The 25,347-nt window shown below is 34.2% G+C and overlaps 1 protein-coding gene across 3 annotated transcripts in view; it reads right to left on the bottom strand.

Moving 5' to 3' along the window:
• Positions 1-3,704: 3,704 nt before the first annotated feature.
• The window catches only part of TBC1D23 (TBC1 domain family member 23), a 61,181-nt gene continuing 39,538 nt past the window's right edge, over positions 3,705-25,347 (bottom strand). Inside the window, exons 10-19 of one of the 3 annotated variants that reach the window (XM_061193021.1) lie at positions 25,135-25,227; positions 22,709-22,879; positions 19,816-19,858; positions 17,800-17,909; positions 14,848-14,987; positions 13,475-13,519; positions 10,272-10,360; positions 7,693-7,828; positions 6,036-6,230; positions 3,705-5,216 (exon numbers count right to left, since the gene is read on the bottom strand). In XM_061193021.1, the coding sequence (XP_061049004.1) occupies positions 5,135-5,216; positions 6,036-6,230; positions 7,693-7,828; positions 10,272-10,360; positions 13,475-13,519; positions 14,848-14,987; positions 17,800-17,909; positions 19,816-19,858; positions 22,709-22,879; positions 25,135-25,227 (1,104 nt within the window). In that variant the 3' untranslated portion in view covers positions 3,705-5,134. Of the gene's footprint in view, positions 5,217-5,439; positions 5,696-6,035; positions 6,231-7,692; positions 7,829-10,271; positions 10,361-13,474; positions 13,520-14,847; positions 14,988-17,799; positions 17,910-19,815; positions 19,859-22,708; positions 22,880-25,134; positions 25,228-25,347 lie in introns of those variants that run through there. The other 2 variants (XM_061193023.1, XM_061193022.1) reach the window with 2 other exon arrangements.

Raw genomic sequence — 25,347 nt, 5'->3', positions numbered from 1 at the left:
TTTACCCCAGGAATAGAAGGTTGGTTTAACATATGAAAACCAATTAATGGAATAAACCTTTAATAAAGAAGAAAAGCCACATGACTATCTCCACAGATGCAAATGACTTCTGACAAAAATCCAACACTGTTCATGATAAAAAATACTGTCAGAGGCAATGTTTGTGTACCCCTACAATTCATATGATGAAACCCTAATCACTAGTGTGATTTGGAGACAGGGCCTTGGGGAGGTAATTAAGGTTAGATGAAATCATGAGGATGGGGCCCTCATCATGGGATTAGTGTTCTTGTAGGAAGAAGAAACAGCAAGAGAGCTCTCTTTGAGAGCATAGAGGAAAAGACATACAAAGACACAGGGAGAAGGTGCCCATCTCCAAGTCAGGAAGACAGCTCTCTAGAACCTAACCATGCTGGTACCCTGATCTTGGACTTCAGCTTCCAGAACTGTAAGAAAATAAATTTGTTGTTCAGGCCACCCAGTCTATGGTATTTTGTTATGGCAGCCTGAGCTAATACAAACACTCAATAGACTAGGAAACAGAATTTCCTCAGCCTGATAAAGGCCATCTATGGGAGATTCACACTTAATGGTGAAATTCTAGATGCTTTCCCTCTAAGATCAGGACAAGACAAGAATGTCCGCTTTTATCACTTCTATTCAACATTGCACTGGAAGCTTTAGCGAGGGCCATTATGTAAAAAAGGAAATAAAAGGCAGCCAAATTGGAAAGAAAAAAGTAAAACTATCTCTGTTCATAGATGATAGAAATGGAGAAAATCTAAATGGAGAAAATCCTAATGAATCCACAAAATACTGTTAGAACTAATACAAAATTCAGCAAAATTGGAAAATACAAGATCCATTAACAAAAATCAATTATATTTCTCCACATTAGCAATGAACAATCTGAAAATGAAATTAAGAAAACAATTCCATTTACAATAGCATCAAAAGGAATAAAATACTTAGGAAGGTATTTAATAAAAGAAGTTTAAGACTTGTACACTGAAAAACTATAAAACATCATTGAAAGAAATTAAAGAAGACCTAAATAAATGTAAAGACATCCTATGTTCATAGATTAGAAGGCAGTATTGTTAAGGTGCCAATAATCCCCAAATTGATTTACAGATTCAATACAATACCTATCAAAATCCCAGCTACTTTTTTTTTTTCAGAAACTGATAAGCTAATCTAAAAATTCATATGGAAATGCAAAGGGCTAAGAATAATGAGAAACTAAGAAATAGTCTTGAAAAAGATCAAAGTTGGAGGACTCACACTTCCCAATTTCAAAAGTTACTACAAAGCTATAGTAATCAAGACAATGTGTTCCTGGCCTAAGAATATATTTACAGACCAATGGAATAGGAATGAGAGTACAGAAATAGAACCTCACATTTATGGTCCACTGGTTTTCAACAAGGGTCCCAGACTGTTCAATGTGAAAAAAAAAATAATTTTTTCAACAGATAATGCTGGGACAACAGGATATCCACATGCAAAAGAAAAAGTTGGACCCCTACCTCATATTCATATACAAAAATTACTCAGAATGGATCAGTGACCTAATTAAAAGAATTAAAACTATAAAGCTTATAGAAGAAAACATAGGAGTAAATCTTCATTACCTCTGATTAGACAACTGATTACTTAGATATGACACCCAAAGCACCAAGTGACAAAAAGAAAAACAAAGAAACTGGACATCACCAAAACTAAAAACTTGTATGGTTCAAAGGACACCATCAAGAATGTGAAAAGAGAACCCAGAGAATGGGAGAAAACGTATCTGACAAGAGATGTGTACCCAGAATATGTAAAGAACACTTACAACTCAACAATAAAGACAAATAACCCAATTTAAAAATAGGCAAGGAATCCAAATCAACAGTTCTCCCAAGAAGTTATACAAATAGCCAATAAGCACAGGAAACTCAACCACCATTAGTCATTAGGGAAATGTAAATGAAAACCACGAGATACCACTTCACGTCCTAGGATGGCTATAACAAAAAAGACAGGAAGGCAAAAAAAGCAAGGAAGGAGAGAAACTGGAGCACTCATACATTGCCAGATGGAATGTAAAATGGTCAAGCTCCTCTGGGAAATAGTTTGGAAGTTCCTCAAAAGTTAAATGTAGAATTTAACATATGACAGAGTAACTCATAGATACCTAAGATAATTGAAAACATGTCAACACAAAAACTTGTATGTGAATATTCAAAGCAGTATTATTCTTAATAGCCAAAAAGGAGGAGCAATTCAAATGTCCATCAATTAATAAATGAATATAAAAAGTGTGATATATCCATACAATTGAATATTATTCAGCCATAAAAAGAAATTCTGACAGATGCTACAACATGGATGAAGCTTGAAAACATCAGGCTAGGTGAAAGAAGCCAGACACAAAAGCCACTTATTGTATGATTTCCTTTATCATGAAATGTCCAGAATAGGCAAATCCATAGAGACAGAAAGTAAATTAGCGGTTACTAAAGGCAGGAGGGAGTGGGGAAGAGGGGAGTGACTGCTAATGTGTGTGGGGTTTCTTTTTGGGGTGATGAAATGTCCTGGAATTTAACAGTGGTGATGGTTGCGCAACTCTGAATATACTAAAAACCACTGAATTGTAGACTTTTTAAAAAGGTAAACTTTATAGTATGTGGATTATATTTCAATGAAGTTTTTTAAGTTCAAGATGTTAATGGTAAAGTTGAGATATTACTTTCATCACACATTCAACCTATGGAGTTGGGTCTCCCCCAAGTCAAACTGTCAAATTTTAAATAGAATAGAACTGTCAACCGATGGCAGTTAGTTTAGTATGTTAGAATATCATGCTAAGGAGTTTTAATGGTCCTGTATGAAACATACCAGTGGCAAAATGGTTGAGTATATATCAGTAAAAATTTATCATCTCTACTAGAAAACATGTTTTATTAATGGTGGACAAGTGACATCAAATATTACATAGGGGATTAATTTTACACCTTAATAAGCAATAATAATTCCCAGGGATTGGGGAGAGATGAGGGGTACTTTTTCTTTTCACTCAATTTCTTTGAGCCTTGTTTTTCTCATCTTGAAAATACAGAAAATACCAACCTCATAATGCTGCAACCCCTGCAATCCTTAAGGGTCCACGAGAGGTGGATATCCCAGAGTGAATTCTAGTTCTCTGGTTATCGGGACAGTGAAGGGAGGATAAGCTACATAAGTATCTAATACAATCAATGAAATGTCTTTTCATTTGATATTCATGACTAATAACTGAGCTATTTCAGATGAGGAAACTGAAGTTCAGATGAGTAGTTCAAGGGAGGAATTTACTACATGTAGAATGTAATGTAATTAGTTTTAAACTACCTCTTTCCTCCTCCCCATCTAGAAGAACAGAAATAGGAATCTAATACTTTAAAACCTAAAATCTGAACATTTAATTTCCACTGAAAGGATAGCTCTCAATTTCCTAATTTTGTTGTATCCATAGAGATTTACAAATGGGGGGAAAGGGAGAAAGAGAGAGGGAGAGACACACTGTCCTTAAGAACAAAGTTTTGAGCAAACTGTACTGATTTATTTACAATTGTAATTTATAAAGAGTAACACAAATATCTTTACACTAATATTATGAAAGAAGTCCCATGGCTGAAATGGCAACAAATGAGACTTCAAGACATTTCTAAAAGGGGCACCAAAAGAAGGGGAAAAATGCAATACAACAGTTGTGGGGAGAGTTATAAATATCAAGTATTGCACCAGGTGCAATTTCATGCAAATGTCTTCAACCACTCAAACTTTATTATTTAGATATTAGAATAAAATATCTTGAACTATGTTGCCTTTTTTTCACTTGATTTCCATTAAGTAAATTAAAATAACTGGCTGTAAACAGAATACATCTAAATATTTCTCCTATCAACCCCTTAGAGACAATCCATTACATTTTAGGACACAGCAGGTTGTGAGGATTTGCTACTTCCCAAACAGATTTTATAAGCAGTCATTCCATGGCCCCAAACGTGTTCCTGGATTTCTTTCACCCAATGTGTCTAATATGAACCTCAATGAATTAAACTGAGAAAGCTGCAAAATAAACCAGACCACTTTTCAGTTTTGTCATATTAAGAGACTAAAAATCATTTCAAACCACTGGAACTTTAGTAAGAACAAAAACCAAAGAAGAGAAAGAAATTTCAGAAAGTGATGATAAAAACTAGTTTAGACAGCTCTCTGATTATCTGGCTTTTCTTTAGGTGGATAATAGTGTGGTCACAGACATAATCTCACTGAGGATAAATCCATGTGTACTCAACACCTGTTTCGAAACATTCTAAATCAAATATTCCTCTTGTAATAAAGACCAATGACATTTTTAAAGATACAAGTCAGTCCCCCAAGTGTTAATTTTAATCTTAACATGCCTACCTACTTATTATAATGCTTTTAACTGCTCCTTAGAGACAATTAGGATGAAGTTTAGTATCTGAAGCACTAAGTGTTCAAACTATTAGCTAATGGTGCAAAGATGACTTAGAAACTGATGTTTCAACATTTCACTAGCTGCTCTGCATTTGAGTTGGCTGGAATCTTCATCCATTGCATTAAAAAAGATTTCACTCTTTTTAAGAACAGAAACAGCAAGCTAATTATTAATCTATGTAATACTTTTTAGTTTCTGATACTGCTCAGTGGATAAACCTAAATGTAGCAATTAAAGGGGTCTCTTCAACAAATTCTATCTCTAATTTTCAGTGAAGACACTGCAAATATATATGTGTATGGTTGTTTTTAAATCTAAACTGATGCATGTTCCCTTAAAGCAGCTCTTCAAAACAGAACTGCATTCTGCACCCTTAGTTCTAAGGGCACAGGGTCAGTTACTTCAAAGTCATTTAATAACTGACCTTTATAAGAAATCATTTTACAAAACCAAAAATGCAAAAGAAAATTTTAAAAAAATTTAACTTTCCAGAGATTGATTATAATAATTTACACCTTCTTAGACTTGCTATTCAAGCACCCCCATAAGCAAATGAAAGTCTCCGGTTAGCATTCAGTCAGGAAAATATGTCCATATTTCTCTTGGTTGCCTTAATTTCTTTTGAAATAATTTTCTTTTATATTAACTTTCCAAAGCATCCAAAACTTTCATGATCTGTTGTTTTATGGCTTTGGTAGCATCTCCTGCATTTGGAATCAAATACCTATGAGGGAAAAATATATATATTAATATAGAGCCTTCTGTTCAGGACTCAACTTAGATATCACTTCCAATGCGGAAGTAACCTACAAATCAAGCACAGATGCCCTCCTATGTACTCCCCATCACTTATTTCAACATATACTCAAAAGAGTTATTTTGAAAGAAAGAAAATCTAAATGCAAAAGCAAGGTGATTTTTCATATTGCGTAGAGCAAGGTGGAATGAACTGGAGATCAGGAGTCAGGAGGGCTATATTTGGTTCTAACACAAGTGTGAAGATCTGGAAGTCATTCAACCCCTCTGGGCTTCACATTTTTACCTGTAAGATTAAAGATGGTTTAGCTTCGATAGCAGTGTGGTCTATGGCCCTTGTGCTGGTCCATGAACTGTTTGTCACTGGTCCACGATGAGATAAGGAAGAACTTGTACCAGACTTGTACAGGACTTGTAAATTAACTACATCATCCAGCACACTGCTTACTTCGTTGATACGTTTTTAAAACAAGAATTTTTTGATGAAGGAAAATAAAAGCTCCTTATTTAATTGCAAACCAGCATTTAGTGTAGCACTGGTGTAGATTATTCCTAAAGACCCTTCTGTCAAAAAGTTTGTGAAATTAGCTACTGCACTTAATGAAATCATGTGCTAATGGCTAAACCATATATTACTAAATTTGTAAGAAAAAAGATAGCGAGAATACTAATAAAAATGGTTCAAGTATCCTGTTCCACCACCCATTCCCCAAAATAGAGAAACAAACCGTGTTTAATAATGAACTAATTCAGTAATTCAGATAACATCATCCTAAGAAAATCTTACCTTTCGATTGCCAAGATTTCTATTCCCGAAGTGCTGCTGTTTCCATACTTGAAGGTAATTAGCTCAGGATGTTTTTTTTTGGATGTTATTTTAACCACAGAATTTAGTGCTTGTCGAGACTGTATATAAGCCAATCCTTTCCGTGAAAGAATCTCCCTTAAACAGTACATATGTGTTGCAGTAACCAACAGATGACTTGAGAGGGACAAAAGCATTAAAAAAACAAAAAGAATTTAAAGAAATGTCATTTAAAACAGCTATTACTTCAACAGCTCCTATTATATAAAATGTTCAACTCCAGATGAAATTACTTTTGAGTTAAAAAGTGAAGGCAAAGGATCGTCTATAAACAAATAAGCTACCTAGTAACAGCTTTTAATTTTCCTTTAGTTGTATGCAAAATTAATGTTTTATTAACAGATAATCCTGTAACTGTTTAAGAGCAAAAATTATATTTAATATAATAAAAACTATAATACAATTAGAAATCATTAAAATAATAAATTTTTACAATCTATTCTATATGGTATTTGGAATATACTACCTTTCAGACTTTTAACAGTAAACTATCCTCATTCAACATACCATAACATATACTTTATGTCAAAGACCACTAAGCAATACCTGGGCTGCCTTACATATTTAATAATATTCTGTAACTGGATCCTAAAGGCAAAATAGGGATAGAATTATTAATACACACACCCTGCTTTGTGTCTCAGCTCACTTTTAGTATAGTGATAATACTCGCACACTTTTATGAAATACAACAGGACAAACATCAGATATCCAGACTGTGGGACATTCTGCAGAACAGTTGGCCTAGACTCAAAAAGGATTCATTCATCATGAAGAAAAGGGGGACGTGTGGTGAGGGAAGCAGTATTGTTCTACACTGGGTGAGACTAAAGAGAGATAACAGGCAAATGCAATGTGTGAAACAGGACTGGATCCTGGACCAGGAAGAAAAAAACAAAGACTATAAAAGATACTTTAGAGACACTGAAAAATTTGAGTGTGTTCTGTATGTTGAATGATGTTCATTAATTTTAAAGCTTTTAAAGATGTGATAGTGCTACTGGAGCTGTGGAGGAGACTGTGGATATTCTTTGGAGATTTACGCTGAAGCATTTGGGGTAAAGTGTCGTAGCTGTAAGCTTCTTCTGAATGGTCTGACAAAAAGAAAGTGTATGTGTATGTGTGTATGTATATACAAACATAAAAAGAGAGGTGGGGTAGTGTGAAAAAAAGTTAAAAGCTGGTGAGTCTGAGAGAGGCTTATAAAGCTATTCAATGTACTATTTCTTCAACTTTTCTGTTTAAATTTTTCAAAATAAAAAAAATTACGTAAGAAATATTTTTTAAAAATCAAGACATATAATACAAGTTGACAGAGGGAAATTATATCTCATTGTGTGTTTGTTTGTTTTTTTTGCTGCACCGCACAGCATGCGGGATCTTAGTTCCCTGACCAGGGATTGAACCCGTGCCCCCTGCAGTGGGAGCTCAGAGTCTTAACCACTGGACCACCAGGGAAATCCCCAGGAAATTATATCTTATTGTACTTGGATACATAAAATTTCTTCTGCAGCTACCTTTTATATCATTACTTCCCTAAATTCAATTTTACTTCTGAAGAAGGTATTTTAAAAAGTACCTAGGAAATATGTGTCCACTTTCTTTCACTTCTTTGCAAGGAAAATGATGCTTGACGTCTGGCTTGTTTATCCAAGTCTGAATGTTTACAACCTCTTTTCTGTCATCATCTGACATTGAAGAACTGTCAATTTCATCTACAAAGAATTATAAGATGTTAAAAGTGGGTATCACCAACTTTAAAAATGATACATTTTTTAATAGCCTGAAAAAAATTTCAGTAGTATTTTAAACACACAGGTTGGGGGAAAAAAATCAATTCTAACCCAGCTACTATATTTCCTTATGCCACTGGTACTACTATAAAAGCATTATTATGAAACATCACTCTATATGGTAAGAAAATCAAGTGAAAATGTTGAGAATATACTTTTAAAATAATAAACTATGAGGAATTTCAACTTTTTTGATTTATATAACACAACTCTAATCTATGACTAGTCTGTAGAGAGATGGCAGAGTTGTCCAATAATAATATTAGCATCTATCTTGAGGGCAAAGATGGCAGAGTTCTTTTTCTCTTGCTGGTTTTTTTTTTTTTTTTTGAAGTATAGTAGATTTACAAAATTATATTAGTTTCAGGTATACAACATAGTGATTCAATATTTTTATAGATCGCACTCCATCTACAGAGTTGCTGGTTTCTGGTTTTAAGGAAAATAACAACAACAAAAAAATCCATGCTGGGATAGATAAGTAAAAATCTATTTAGTGGGATTTTTTGTGAGAGAAATAGAAGACATTCTAGTTATTTTGTTTTTCTAATTTAACAAAGGGGAATTACACTCCCTAGAGTTAATAATTGTAGATATTCTTCTCTTTGCTTTTTAAATCAAAATATAAAAAGACATAATAAAAAAATGAAATCTCACATATCTATTCACTTCTAGCTTAAATAAAAAAGTGAAGCGCTCATGGATTTCTGCCCAGTCACATCCCCCTTTCTTCCCCACTAAGAAACAGTGACTATGTGAATTTGGTATCTCATCTTTACTTTTAACCCAACATGAATATTCTTAAATAATATACAGTAGTGTTTTGCATTTTAAGTAAAATTTATATAAACAGTACACTGTTCAATTGTATTCTTCTGCAACTGCTACCCTACTCCCAACATTGTAAAATTTATCCATGTTGACACACATAGCTCTAGTTTTCTTATTTTTCATTACTGTGCAATTTTCCAGAGTGTAAATACATATGTGTATATATACATGTATGATATGTGAAATATACCATCATTTATTCATCCATTTCCCTCTTCCCTTTGTTAATGGAATAACAAATATTTAGAGAGAGATAGAGACTGACAGGTAACAGGAAAATGGCAAAAGAGGGGGAGGAAAAAGGAGAAAAGGAATAGCACTCAGAAGTGCATGAAACAGAAGATAAAGAATAGCTAGAGAAGGTGTTGGGGAAAAATCTATATAGAAATAAAATACAATATACTGATTATTTTACTACAATATAAAATAAAAGAAGAAGTGTATTTTTAGATTTTATATACAGGAATATAAAAATTTTGTGTAGGAGAAAATAAAAACTATGTGTATTTGCTTCAAAAAAAAGAAATAACATATAGAAAATTACATTTACCTCAATGCAGTTTTCAGGAAGTTGACTCTGTAATATCCATTAAAATGTCAAATGTGAGTCCCTCTAATCTGGCAATCTTACTGTTAAGAATTTACCCTCTGGATATACTCTTGCAAAAACTCTTGCAAAAGTTTACCTAGATATATGCATAAAGATAGCCGTTGCTATTTGAAACAGAAATAAAACTGGAAAACTACCAGTGTCAATTGGGAGAAGAATGATTTAATTATGGTACGTTTGTATAATAGAAAGAGAATTGTGAAGGTGTACAGGCTGAGGTGGAAAATATGAAACATATATTACTAAGTGGAAAAAGCAAGATGAGATTTGGGAGTATTTTTTTCTTATTTGTACTTTTACATACAACATATACTTTACATACCATACATATTTTTATATATTTTTTCTAACTCAATACACATTAATATTAATTATGATTACTTAAGCAGGGTAATCTGGGCAGTGGGATTATGAACCAAAGTAATAAATTATTTTTTGAAATATAAAGAAAGACAATCACAGAGGATGACAAACTTCCCTGGCATAATATCCCCATCTTGTGGCCCTTTAGGCTACTGCCTCCAGTTTCAAAAGGCTCTTTTCAGATGTCTCAATTTTGGAATTCCCCGAACTTCAGCCCCACAGCCCTCAATCTCCTACCTGGGTGGATCAGGGGGATTTAAATCCAATCCCATGGATTTAAACACTATTTATATATTGATAATTCCCAGCTTAGACTTCTCTCCTCAGCTAAAGACTCCTATAATCAACCGCCTACTCAGCATTTCTATGGCATAATTTAAGATGTCTAAAACCAAACTCTTAATAGAAAAACCACAGACTCTCCAATCTCCTCTACAGAATCTCATTGTGTCTTTTTTTTTTTTTTTTTTTTAAGCAGTTGCTCAGCTACTCCCAGAATGATCTCTATAATCACTACGGGCGCCTGAAGAAAGCAGTCTATAAATAAGTGTATTGCTATACCTGTGTCGTATTCTTCTTCATCCCCAATGCTGAAAACAGGCTTTACACCACGGTAAGGCTTGCCCACTCTGTCACTGCTGCTCACATGCCTATATTCAAAGAAGTTTAGGAGGGAAATCATCACTTAAGTTACCAAAGATTTTCACCAAGTATCGTTTGAATATTAAAACAAAATACAAATGTTCTGTGTGCCCACCATGTACCACCCAGTTCCAGGAGAGCTATGTTAAGGAAATTGAAACAAGATAAGGAAATTGTTAGCAAAAGTGGCATAAGGTCTTAGTATGCGGAATGTTTTCAAATCTGTAAAAATTAAATTTTAAACAATTTTAATGTTCATTTAAAACCAATGCATTGTGAAGTTCCTTAACCTCTCTGTGCTTCTGTGTCCTTATCTGTAAAATGGTGGTAACAATATCTACCCTTCCTGGTTACTGTGAAAATTAAATCAGTTAGGACTTCCCTGGTGCCGCAGTGGTTAAGAATCTGCCTGCCAATGCAGGGGACACGGGTTCGAGCCCTGGTCTGGGAAGATCCCACATGCCGCGGAGCAGCTAAGCCCGTGCGCCACAACTACTGACACTGCGCTCTAGAGCCCGCGAGCCACAACTACTGAAGCCCGCGAGCCTAGAGCCCGCACTCCGCAACAAGAGAAGCCACCACAATGAGAAGCCCGCGCACCGCAATGAAGAGTAGCCCCCGCTCAAGGCAACTAGAGAAAGCCCACGCGCAGCGACAAAAACCCAACACAGTCAAAAATTAATTAACAAAAAAATTAAATCAGTTAATATTTGGTAAAGCTCTTAGAACAATGCCTGGCATACAGCAAGTGCTACATACATGTTTGTTAGACAAAATAGTTTACGAAACCAAATATTCAAATTCCAGTAGGAGTGCCTAATTCTCATATGGGTACAAATGTCTTAAGGTTTTTCCTCCCATTTTTTTTTTCATTACTGTTACTTTTGTTTTAATAGAAACTAAGATGTTACTTCTTTTACGTAAATAAACCATGAAAATGAATTTGCCTTTCACTTTCAAGTGGCAGAAACATAAACGTAAACTCAAACTTAGTAAGTTCTGCAGGAAGTATGACCTCTTTTTTAATATAAAAATCAATACCTCATTACTTTTCAGGTAACCTCAAATAAACCAAGAAGTAAACTTAAAATATTTTGACAAAATACCACGTTTCTGGAGAAAGAGTATTGTATTATTTGTAGAATAAGGTTCAGCTAAGATAATCTATGATGAAGGAAAACTGTGGCTTTTTTTTTCCTTGTCATATATTGAGAGTTCAATGTGGAAAAAAATCAAGTCATATGTCTTTACTTAGTCTTAGAATTCAATTTTTCCAGAAGACAGAGATCAAATCTGTATTTTAAATAATTTCTTAATATATATCATCAATAAAAATCAAGACCTAATTTTGTTAAAATACGCTTAAATCTTTATTTCTCCCAAAACAACATTCCTCAACAGAAAACCAATGAGAGTTGAGTGTATAACAGAATTATAAGTTAGATTAATCAATACACTGCTTACATTTTAAGTTATAAAATCATTTGATTTTTATGTTATAGCACATCTAATGTAAAATTATCCAATAAATTATCAAACTATGCTCATTAAAGAAAATGAAAGAAATAATTCAAATACCTATGAAACTCAGATTCAGCTTTCTTACAAAAGGCAAAGATAATACAGCTTTGTGTAACAATACTTTAGTGCCATCTAGATTATAAAATTGTATGAGATTAAGTTATTGGTTTTCTCCTGATGTTGAAGTATAAACTGCTATAACATAGAAAGTAACAAAGAAAATGTTTACAGTAAATGCTTGAACCAGAATGTAAGTAACATCCAAAAAAAAAAAGCTGGACTCTTTTTAAAAAGCAGTATATCTATGCTTTTTTAGCAGAAACAAAATCTACAAGAGTTTGACTAGATTTTAACCTGATTTACTGACCTCAAAAACCAACCCAATTTATTCTAACTTTTCACTAAACTCTATTTTCAAAATGGATATATCTGCCTGTGGACTAGAGAAGATAATTTGAATGTTTAAAAAATTATTTGCAATAAAACTTGGGAGTTAAAATTAGACTAATTCAATGGTCCTGTAACAAGAGAAAACAGAAAGATGATTCACAAATAGATTATAATTTTAAAAGCAGCAATCTCCTTTAAAATTATAAAATTATAATAGAAGCTCTGTAATTGGCATTGGCATTCCCAGTAAATAAAAACTCTTATCCATAAGTTGAAAGTAAACTATTGTTAAAAATGCTACTTCTAATTCACTGAAAATATTGAAATGACCTGCTAAAAAAGTCAACTCCATTATTCCAAAGCTTAACTTACATTCAAAGTATGATTAGAATTTCTTTTTAAATGTTCATAGGGATTGCTATAATTGATATTCAAATTCAAATTCAAATTGCAGAAAAATCATGAGTATATAAACTGTAAAGCCATACAGTATAATGTTCTTTTGTTTATACTAATTGAAGATCCAGTAGATTTCTAAACTTTAAACCTATGGAATCTAATGACAAGTACCCCGTTTTATTGGGGTCAGAGAAGAGATGGACTACATTTTAACATGTCCACCATGGCCTAATTTCTTTCAAGGAAAAGCAAGGTAGAACCCTAGAACTATAGTTCGTTGAAACCAATTTATATAATGTTAACTCACCAACTTAAATACATACATCTTATTAAGAAAAACCTAGCAATATTATAAAACTACATAGTGTACATAACAAAAAATTTGAACAACAAACTGTGCCTTTTTTCAGATGCTATAATTTTCCCTACTGTTAGAGCACAAGACAGAAGTAAATGATCTCCAAAGCTAATACCCTCCTAACTCTGAGACTACATATTTTCTTTGTTTCACTTTCCTCTGTCTCAGAATAAAAACTGCAGATTTTATGAAGCTGTTGGGTTTGAATGTACTTGATTTTCATCTGAGGAATGGGAGATATAAAGAAGGCAAGGAAAAAAATTAAAATGATCGAGCAAAAAACCAAAAGGAAAACATATCAGCATCACACACTCCTAAAAGCAGAATGAGAAAAGTTTAGCACTTGAAACAGTTGCATGAAATTTCAGCCAAGACAACATGAGGCTTATAGACAGCATGAGGCATGCTAAAGGAGAAGGATGGTCCAGTAAAGCTGCTCTACTCATTGGCTTACCGCTCGGTACATGTTCTGTCTGGCCAAGGAAGATTGAAAGACATTCTATAGCAAATTGAGGCAGAGGACAGAACAATATGATTATTAAAAATGCAAAAGCTTTAAAACAAAAATATAGTATAATCAGTTTTTCTAACCCAGAGGGTATATTAAAAAAGAATGTTTTGATCATCCCAAGTACAAAGAAAAATGAAGAAAAGCCAGTTTCAAGTGATTCTTTAACGAAGAGAATAGTCTTTTCAACTCAGAATTAACACTAGTTCATTTTAAAATAAAATTTTAAGTGTTCATGCTACAAAATGTACCAATAATAGTACCCTAATTGAGAATGCACTAACTAAAAGTAATTTTAAAAATAAGGCTTTTGAAAGCAGACATAATTTTAATGAGCAAAAAAAACCTTTCAGCCTTGATAAAACACTTTAACATTATCAGGTGTCCATTGTAGACAAGGTACAATTTTTTGGATTAGTGAAAATAATCTACATCTTCTTTGCTATTTACTAAATGGGAAAAAAATATACCTCTGTATGCATATGTACTTTATTTAATAAAGTGAAAAATAGTAAATGCCTTATATTCAGTTCTTAAAATCAAATACTTCAACTTTCCTAGGATGCTGCAAGTAAGACATGAGAGTGAAATTAAATACTATAACACATTTCCAAGATCAGGCTTGCTTAGAAACAAATTTCACGCTGGGATTATTAGGTTAGCTTTGAACTCTAAGAACAAGAAAGATCAATGAGACCAACATGTGGAGGGAAAAAAAACATACTGTACCCTCACAGTTCCAGTAAGAAACAATATAACAGACATTCTTAAACTTATCATTTGTTAGCTGGATACTTCATTTGTAATTGGGAAAATAGGGGTCACACATGCTGTGAACAAAATTCTATGAAGATCTGAATTCTTAAACTTTACAAAAACGGGTTTCTGCTTTATTTAGTATGACCAAATTTTCTAGGTTTTAAATTCCTGAAGCGGAGAAAGAGATTCCTGCTATGAGATTACTGCACTTAGCAGATGATTCCCAACCATGTGACATGTGGGAAGCAGCTGCTATATGAAGTGTCATATACATAATAGCATTGGAATATTTTTTTTCTAATGAATGGCGTGAAGGGGCAGAATTATTACTTGCCTCCTATTCTGAGCAGTGGGAGAAGAGAGAGTAATCTTTATAGTAAAATTTTATAGCAATAAAGAACATCTCTGTGATGATGACAAAAACTGGAATCATCTAATTAAAAAAATGTAATTTACGATCCTTTTCTAGAACACATTCTATTCAACTAACATTTACTGTTAAGATACTTTTCTATAGTTTTAATTACTCATCACAAATTCATACTGTATAAGCAACTCACCGGTCCACAGGAGTTGATGTATTCTCAATAAAACTGATAACTTTTTCCCTGACATTAACGGATTTTGTCTTCAAAGCAACAGTCATTTTATTTACTAGTGATTTCATTCCTCTATCATTTGAGCCATTAGAAGATTCACCCTGAAAAAAAAAAAAAAAAAAAACCAACTTACTGATGGATTAACTGCTCTCCAAATGATTAGCAAGATACACTACTGCTAAAGGTTATCTAGATGCTATGCCCTGAACTGGGTGCACCCCCCGACCATAAATTCGTGTGTTAAAGTTCTAATCCCCAGGATACCTCAGAAAGTGACTGAATGTGGAGATAGGGCCTTTAAAGAGTAAACTAAGGTTAAATGAGGTGGGCCCTAGCCAATATGACTGATATTCTTACAGGAAGAAGGGGATACATCAGGGATTCACATGCACAGCAAAAAGGCCATGTGCCAACATCACAGGAAGGTGGTACTCTGCAAGCCAAAGACAGAGGCCTTAGGAGAAATTAAACCTGCTAGCCCTTTGATCCCAGACCTCTAGCCTCCAGAACTATGAGAAAATACATTAAGCCACCTAGTTGGTTGTATTTTGTTATGGCAGCCCCAGCAGACTGATATACTGGGTGAAACCATTTTAGGAATGGAAGGTAGAAATGAAAAATGAGGATATGTATTACACACATAAATGTGTAGAGGCTGAAATTACCTTATTTATTCAATAAGAAATAAAGTTATTGACCTTTTCTTAACTCAGATTACTCTATAAAGATAAGCAAAATTATAATCAGAATATCATTCATATAGCTAAATTCTCAAACATTTATTCCTTGTAAATTTTTGCTGTTTAAAACATTATTACTTAGGCCTTTAATTTCTCAAGAAAAGTCACTCTTATGTACCTAGTGTAATAGATGTGAGTATAATTCTTGAGTTGTATATAATTGCTCCTTTATACCCTACAGGGGAAGCTGGTAGTAGATGTCAAAAGTTTTAAAATGTGCCTATCTTCTGCTTATTAGCTCTTCTTCAGAATTTATGGGGAGGAAATAATCAGAAAATGCCCTAGGATTTAGGAACTATTTGATGGATAACTATACTGATACTAAAAAAAAAAAAAAGCATTTAAAAATACTAGAAAATGCTCATAGGTTCAATGAGACAGCAGAAAATAAAACTGTATGTACACTCTGATCACTACTTTTAAAATAAAATACTAAAAAAAAATGCATTATAAAAGATTCAAACTATGAATAGTTGTTATCCATGGTTGGGTTATGAATAATTTTGATTTCTTTATATTTTTCATATTTATATATGATGCTACAATGAACATGTATTATTTTTATTTTTAAGAGAAGTCATTAACTAAATAACACAAAAATCATGTTCCCATTTCCACATCCAAATTCAAAACCAAATTAAACTGACTGTGGAAATTCTTTGGTACTTCTGAATGTAACACATCTTTAAGACAGTTATCTTTAATAGCCTCAATCATTGTTTTTCAAATCTGAAGATAAGAAGTTCAATACAAAGACTATCCAAAGCTGTGGACAGGAATATAAATTAGAATAATGTTTTTTGAAGGGCAATTTGACAATAATGCAGAATTCTAAGGATTTTGACATGTAATCTTCTGATCACGTTATTTCACTTCTGGGACGAAATAATGTCACATGCAAATATATTACTACAAAACTTAATTGTAGTAGTGTATATAATAGAAAAAGACTAGAAACAGTGTAAATATTCAACAATAAGGGGACTAACTGAACACATTATAATACATACATACTATTTAGATATTCAAAATGAAAACAGCAAATACTTATTAAATAAATGGTGAGCTCCTAGATACCTAGATCAAGCTGAAAACCTAATTCTCAGAGAAGACTTATCTGCTGATAATTTGACAATAATTTGCTTTGACTTACATGGCTGAAGATAAACCTCAATTAATCATCTAATGAGTTACAATTTTATAATAACTACTATAAGATATATAAGTGACAGGTACTACACTTTACATTCACTTGCACATTTAATCTTCATGTCATTATTGTGAAGAAAGCTGTGTTATTATCATCATCCCTATTTGCACAGATGGAGAAACCAGAGTGGAAAAGTTCTTGCTAGAGATCATGAAGAAAGTAAACTGTGAAGACAAAACCTGAATACCCAGGTGAGTCAGACTGGTAAGCCCAAGCTTGTAACCATCACCCTGTACTGGAGTTTTCCCTCTATTTCTGATTTAAAGAATGACCTTTAGGTAGATGAGGACCATTACTTGTTAAGAAAATGATCTAATGACACCTAGTTCAAATGACATGAAATACTGAAAACACACAAGACTTATTGCCCAAATATTTCCAAAGCAGAACAGAATGGATTTACCCACTATTGCAAAACCCTGCAGTAATGTACATCTCAATAACTAAAAATCAAATATAATGGGATTGGCAACTGGTTCCTGTCTTCCTCTGCCTGGCCCATTCTCAAATATGGGTGGACTGAAGTTTTAATCATGTAGGTATGTGGGGGGGAGGAGAGCTACAGAGACAGTATGCTGGAGATGCAAACATGAGCCTCAGTATTCTCCCGGCCCAAACTAATTGGGAGATTCCTAGAACCAGCTCACTTTAGAGTCCTAGCTAGTCATGGGACTCAGAATTATCTCCACTGACATTTAAGCTGGAGTAGAAAATTTTCACTAGGTGATACCAAGCTGCAGCTGGAGAGGGAGAAATCTGAATTCAGCAGGTAGACCACCAGAACTCCTGGCTAGTTTTTAGCTGTGCAGGCCTGCTCCCAGCATTTCATTAACTTCACAATAATATGATTCCTCACTGCATGTGTTCGAAATATTTTTCCTCCATTTGTTATGGCAGCTGTTTAGTTGTTAATCACCTGGGCATTTATCCAAATCTGGTGACATATTCTACATATACACTTACATCAACAGAAGAATTGATACTGCTCCTTGAGCCTGAGGTACTAGCAATCCAATGGCCATATCCATTTTCTGGTCCATCCACATTAATGTCTGCTAGGTGCTGCTGCAGTGCTTAAAGATAAACAGGAAGAAGAAAAAAAAATCCTGACATATCAAACCCTCTGGAAAGATTCAATACCAGAGAAGTACAATAAACATGTCATAGCTGAATGAAAACGATCCAAGGGCATAATCACAGGTATTTCTTTCAGCGCCTCTGTAAAGGAATAAAAGACCCCAGGCTACAGAAAGCCTTCCTTTTCTTCTTCCTTCCAAAGCCCTCTCTCTATACGTATATAACTTTTCTTAATTGACCCTAAGGGTAACAGTAACTATATATATAGGCTTGATGTTTTCCTCTTTGGAAGGTAATCCTTCAAGTATTAATAAATAATCTTAGCAATGGTTTCATGACATAAAAGATTAATAGAAAACCTATGGTGGTTTTTGTTTACCATAAGGAGACATCAGTTAATCCTTCCCATAATAAAGAAGCAGTCTTAGGCATTAACTGCTATGGAAAGAGAGATTATTCTTGGAAAAGAAATAATTCATAGTTTAGAAAAAAGTTCCTAAAACCTAGGATATCTGTGCTATAAAAGAATACTTTTCAGACTCTCAAAAGTGTCTTGTATCACGACAAGTTTTGTATCATGTTGTCAGAACTTCCAATAAATAACACTGGGCCTTAGGCCAATACTTGCTTAACACTAGTACTTATTTAAATAAGCCCTTTTGTAGATCACTTTGGGTATGTGCCTCAAGGGTAGTTAGTTATCAGGCCATGATATACAGGAGGAATAATTCTTGCTAATATCAACAAAGACCAAGAAGAAATAGACCCTAACCTATCAAAACGTCTAAGTCATAACATAAGAAAATCATATTAAGTCAGAACTTAATCCTTATAAGACTCTTATGATTCAAACTCAGGATTTCTATTGCCTCCAACAAATATTAATTTGATTTTATCATTAATTTTCCTAGTAATTATAGTTCAATCTTTTTATATCATTTTTCCTAATGAAAGGCTCCTTATCTTTTAATTGAAATATATTTGACATATAACACTGTGTAAGTTTAAGGTATACAAAATGTTGATTTGATACATTTATATAATGTAATATGACTTCCACTGTAGCAACAGTTGCACCTCTATCATGTCACACAATTACCATTTCTTTTTTGTGGTGGGAATAATTAAGATCTAGTCTCTGCAAGTTTGGTGATTATAATACAATATTGTTGTCTATATTCACTATACTGTGCATTAGTATACTGTGCCTTAGTACTCCAGGACTTATTTATCTACTAGTTGTAAGTTTGTACCCTTAAATAACATAATTTGTAAAAAAAAAAAAAAAAAGAAAAGAAAAAAAGATAGTCTTTTTTTTAACCTTATTACCCTGACCTACTCCTTCATGTATTCTCAAATATTTGCTGGTAGGGATTCTGTCATTTTACTATCCTGAATTACCAGATATTATCTGCAGACTTGAAAATATCAACTTATTTGTTTTATTCTATTCAGTCAACATTTTTCAGCAGCTAATACTCTCATGTAGTTCAAAAATAAAATGAAAACAGAACAAACAAAAAAGCAAATAGCACAAAGAGTATACAGTGAAAGTTATTCCTCCTACTCTTGTTTCCCAGTCCTATCTATCCTTCCTTCTCCACAGAAACAAATCATGTGGGGCAGTTTTTCACCCATCTTTACAAAAACATTTTCTACAAATACAAGCTAATTAATACACATCCACTTTAATAGTCTTCCACTATATATTCACTCATTGCAATTGTCTATTGTGTTTGTCTTTATCTATATGTCCTGCTGGCCTTGCCTTTTCTGAAAATAGTGAATGACTGAAGAGAAAGTGTACCCATTAACTGATTTGGTCATTCTAAATCAGCTCCAGTGATAGTATAATTTCCTCTGAAAAGTAGGGACAAAGGGGTTAATAAATTAAAACCTTACCCATAAATCCTCCACTGGCAATGCTCACATATTCTTTGTTTTTCTGAAATGGAAAATAAAATTTAAAATTATTCCCAAATGCAATTTAATTAAAACTTCTGGGGGCTTCCCTGGTGGCTCAGTGGTTAAGAATCCGCCTGCCAATGCAGGGGGCATGGGTTCCAGCCCTGGTCCAGGAAGATCCCACATGCCACGGAGCAACGAAGTCCGTGTGCCACAACTACTGAGTCTGCGCTCTAGAGCCCGTGCTCTGCAACAAGAGGAGCCACCGCAATGAGAAGCCCGCGAACCGCAACGAAGAGTAGCCCCCACTCGCCGCAACTAGAGAAAACCTGCGTGCGGCAACGAAGACCCAACGCAGTCAAAAATAAATTAATTAAATGAATAGATTTTTTAAAAATTCTATAAAACTTCTGATAGTTCTATAAGCATTGACAAATGTAATATAAGGTTATATACTACATTTCTGGATTTTTTCTTTGACATTTTGGACTTTGGCACAGAGAAGTACATACATTTATCTTGTGTACTGTAAGGTCTGGTGCTTGAGTGGGAAGAAGGGGACAACTTCATGGCTACTAACGAGACTGTGATTTTACTTGTATTATAGTCCCAACAGTGCAATACAGAGTCAAACCAAAATCAGTTACACTGTATTTTCGGATGTTACTAGAATGGTTTTTAAAAGCTTGCAAAAATATTTTGGGTCTTTTATAAAAAGGAAACACAAAAGCAAATACTACAGCTAATTATGAAGAAATGACAGAATGTTAACATTTTACAAACTACTAAAAATTAATGAATCTAAGCAATGATAAACAAACAAGGACACAAAAAAGAAAGATATCTGGGCAGTATTTACCTCCTGAGGAAGTACACACTACCCAAGACTTCCTATCCCTCCCACCCCCAAAAGTAATCTAACAAGTCCCTAGGTCTAATTCCCAGTTTACAGGAAATACCAGGGGTAGAACCTGATAAACAACACAGTGTGAATGCAATCAGCAAAATCCAGATTGTGGGAAAATATAAGACAAAGTAACCAGTTTTTCCAAACAAATATATACAAGGAAAAAAATTAGGAAAGGGAACCTATAAATTAAAAGAGACTTAAAAGATACCAACCAGAGTGCAATGTCTTGTTTTAGATCCTGAGAAAACCAAGGAAACTTGAACACTCGTTACTTTTTTTTATAGTAAAGTGTAATAGTGATAATGTGGTTATGTCTTTACAAAGAATTTATAGAGTTCAACTCTCCCAACTTGTGGATTTGTTTGAAATTTTCCACGATAAAAACTGGGGGGGGAAATTTCTAAAACCACATTAAGAACTCGAATTATTAAAAGAAGTCCACAATATTCCGAATTCTTGCCATCTGACACCCTTCATAATATACACCCTATACCAGGCCATTTTTAGAATAGGTCAATTAAATTTATAAGTAAAATGAGTTTGAGAACCTATTTTTGTTATTCTGTATAAACTTCTAAAATCTTTCCCCCAGTAAAGCATAACTTTATCTTATAATCCCTCTCCCAAATACCTTGCTCCTTCTCTGATTTTGTCTTTCGAGGATTGTCCTTTAGACCAGCGGTCCCCAGTCTTTCTTGGGACCAGTTTTGTGGAAGACAATTTTTCCACGGATGGGGGATGGGGTGGGGGATGATTTCAGAATGACTCAAGCACATTATATTCATTGTGCACTTTATTTCTATTATTATTACATTGTAATATATAATGAAATAATTATATAACTCACCATAATGCAGAATCAGTGGGAGCCCTGAGCTTGTTTTCCTGCAACTAGATGGACCCATCTGGGGATGGTGGGACCACCTCAGCTGCACCTCAGATCACCAGGCATTAGATTCTCATAAGGAGCACGCAACCTAGATCCCTCGCATGCGCAGTTCACAGTAGGGTTTGTGCTCCTATGAGAATCTAATGTTGCCGCTGATCTGACAGGAGGCGGAGCTCAGGCGGTAATGGGAGCGATGGGGAGCGGCTGTAAATACAGATGAAGCTTCACTGGCTCGCCCGCTGCTCACCTCCTGCTCTGTGGCCCAGTTCCTAACAGGCCACGGACTGGTATCCGTCCATTGCCCGGGAGCTGGGGACCCCTGCTTTAGACTAAGTTTCTCAAACCAGATTCCCAGTAAAGTGGATGTAAATTGAGTGGCTTGTGTAACAGCATGCCTATTGTCTTCCTGATTCCATAGTTCAGGGCCACACAAAATGAGGACTTTAATGTATAAACTACCAAAGAATACCTAATAAACAACCATTTTTATAAAGAAAGAGCCATCACTGAGTGAGGCTTTGTAGAAAAAGTAGAGGGGACAGGTTGCATAAAATCGCTGATACAAATTAGTTGTGCTAAAGACAACATTTAAACACAAAAAGGAAAGGTGGCTAAGTGTCATGAATACATATACATGTACATTTATACAATTTCAAAGTGAAGATATTAAAATGAATTATACAGCAACTGTAAAAAGTTCTGAGGCATACAGAACAATGCAAAAGAATAATCCAGAAATAGACCCTGATTCATTGAGGAATTCAGTATATTAAAAAGGTAGTATTTCAAATTGACAGCACAACTGGTTAGCTATTTGGGGAAAAAATTTTTTTTGATTCCTACCTCACTTCTTACACAAAAATAATTCCAGATGGGCCAAGATTTAAACATAAAAATATAACACATAAGCATGCAAGAAAAATCTGGGGGAGAAGACCTTTGTTGGCAAGACACAAAACCAATAATGTGTTTAAAAAAAAAAAAAATACAGATAAATTTGACAAGGTCGACAACAGCACAAAATTACCTAGGAGAATTTCTTAAAGATGATAGCAGTAACCAAGGCAAACTGAAATAATCTGTTGGCATACCTGTAAAAAGTGTGCCAGGACCATGTTCATATACATGTCTTCTTCCTCTCTGCCACTGCCCATGAAACAGAGGTGCTCCCCACCAGCGATGGAGCCAGACTCAATGGACTGCTTCTGTGCTTCCAGCAGGGATTTCACTGACTGTGCAAACTCACACGGATTCTGGAGCATCTAGACAATTAAAGATTTTTTTAATGTGGCAAGCCTGTGTTTCTTATACATTTGCAAACGAAATATTTTCCCAGGGCGGGGAAAAAAAAAAACAATATTTAAATTGCCACCGTGAAAATAAAGGCTTTTTTTGTTTGTTTTGGTCACGCCACGCAGTTTTGTGGGATCTTAGTCCCCCCGCCAGGGATCAAACCCAGGCCCTCAGCAATGAAAGTGCAGAGTCTTAACCACTGGACTACCAGGGAATTCCCCAAAGGCTCTTATAAATAAAATCCCTGGGATAAAAGAAATGTGTATAAATGTACCTATAATACATCAGAAAACAAAAGTTGAAAATTCACAGAAAGATTAAATTATGCAAAGAAAACACTTTACTAGACAAAAAAAATTGTTTTTGTTGTTTGTTTTCTAAGCTTCAGTGTCTTTAGGTATCATGACAAGAAAAGTTTAACTATGAGTGGAAGGGTCCATGACAAAAACAATATATCGAAACAAGCTATATTTTTTAGTTTCCACTTACATGGCAAACCATGAATTTCTTAGAGGACAGTCAGAAATAGTAGAAGCCATTTATTCATCAGCACTACTCTAGATACTAGAGATATGAGGATGAAAAAATTAATTTCCTACCCTCAAGAAAACAAGTATGCCAATAAATACAAAAATTTGTTCAAAAAACTGTTCATAAAAAGCACAGTGAAAATCCAATAGAAAAATGGACAAACCACAGAAAAGCAATTTGCATTGATAAAAAAAATACAAATTAAAAGCACACTTGAAAAAAGATGCACAACATCACTAGTAATGACCACAAGAATGACCATCATTCTTGTAAAATAAAAAATTGGTAATGTCCAATAATGCTGATGGTATGAAACAATCATTCTCACTTAGAGTTGTAAAGTATCAGTTGATTCAGCTTTTCTAAAGGGCAATACGGCAGATTCTAGTAATATTGTATATGCCCACAACTCTCAACCCAACAATTTTACTTTTAGGGGTCTATTTTACAGAAATATTTGCACAAGTCCACAAAATATATATAAGGATGTTAACTATAGCATTGTTTTATTACAAGAAAACTGAAAACATTGTAAATGTACATCAATCAGGCAATAAATTATGGTATATCTGTACCATGGACCACTATACAGCCATTAAAAACAATGTACTAAAATGAAAAGATCTCCAAAAAACTGTTAAGTGAAAATGCGAGTGAACTGTTAAATGAAAAATCAAGTGGAAAAAAAAAAAGTGAATAAGAAATATGTAAATACATATTAAAGGTCTGGATGATTAAACAAACTGAGAGTAATTGTCAACTCTGGAGACATTCTTTGAGTTTTTTAAGAATAATCAAGTTATTAATGATGAATAAATTTTAAAAACAAGCATAAAAGAAGGACCATTTAGGTCTTCCTAGATGAATCAAGGAAGAGAAAGGCACAGAGTTCACTTTTAGGATGCAAACAAGCTAGGGTTGCCTTCTTCACCTATAGCACCCCAAACTCTCTGGGTTGTTTTACCTCCATTTTCCATGAGTTTCCTCTTGACACCACCTAGACCTTTCAACATGCCCTTTCAGCTTCAGCGTCAACTTTTTCAGACAAGTTGGGCAGAAGGGCAGATAGAATGGTCAGCAAGTTATTCCTCTTTCTGTCTTCTCCATCCCTGAGGCTCTAATAACCCCAGAAAGGCTTAAACGATGTCAGTCCCAGTCCTACCAAATGCTCTAAGCATCTCTGACAATATTTAATTATCTACTTCATCTAGTCCTTCAATTCAAGTGACCCTAGGACAGCAATGTGAACTGAGCCCCTATACACCAGACACCACCCTTATATATTACTTTATTATATGCATAAGTACTCATGATGGAAAAAAAGGCTTATAGACTAATTACCCAATCATAAGAAGAGCTAATATTCACAGAGTACTTACTAAGTGCAAGACACTATGCTGAGTGCTACATCAGGTAGCTCACAGTAAGAAGTATAGAATTTAGTGACATAACAATGGTAAGCAACAGTAAGCCATAGTTAACAGTGCTTTCATCTACCCTTTATGATGCCAAAAGGGTGTCCTAGGTGAAAAGGAAACCTGAGGCAACACTTTTATAAGGGCAGAGACTCCCTCCTTAAGCAGAAAGAAAAACATCCCCAGTCTGGTACATGTATATTTATTTATGGGCTAAAGAGAAGAAATCCATTTCTTCTCTTACTTCTTAAAAATTTTTAATCAGCATTTATACTAACCAGATCTGAATCTAAGTGGAAAGCAGTTGATAAATGCCCAGCATTATACTGTTCTGCAGGACGGCAATCCACCACAAAGAACCGGACTCCTTCCTAAAAGGGAAACATTTGACAAAATAAAATTTGCCATGAGGGTCACATTTTACACAATATAATATTAACAATTAACCAAAGAAGGGGAAACAGATAGATTAGAAATGGATCTCACATAGG

This window comes from Eubalaena glacialis, chromosome 6 (genome assembly GCF_028564815.1).
Source record: "Eubalaena glacialis isolate mEubGla1 chromosome 6, mEubGla1.1.hap2.+ XY, whole genome shotgun sequence".
Classification (NCBI taxonomy): Eukaryota; Metazoa; Chordata; class Mammalia; order Artiodactyla; family Balaenidae; genus Eubalaena; species Eubalaena glacialis.
This window is presented reverse-complemented; position numbering and strand designations above follow the sequence as displayed.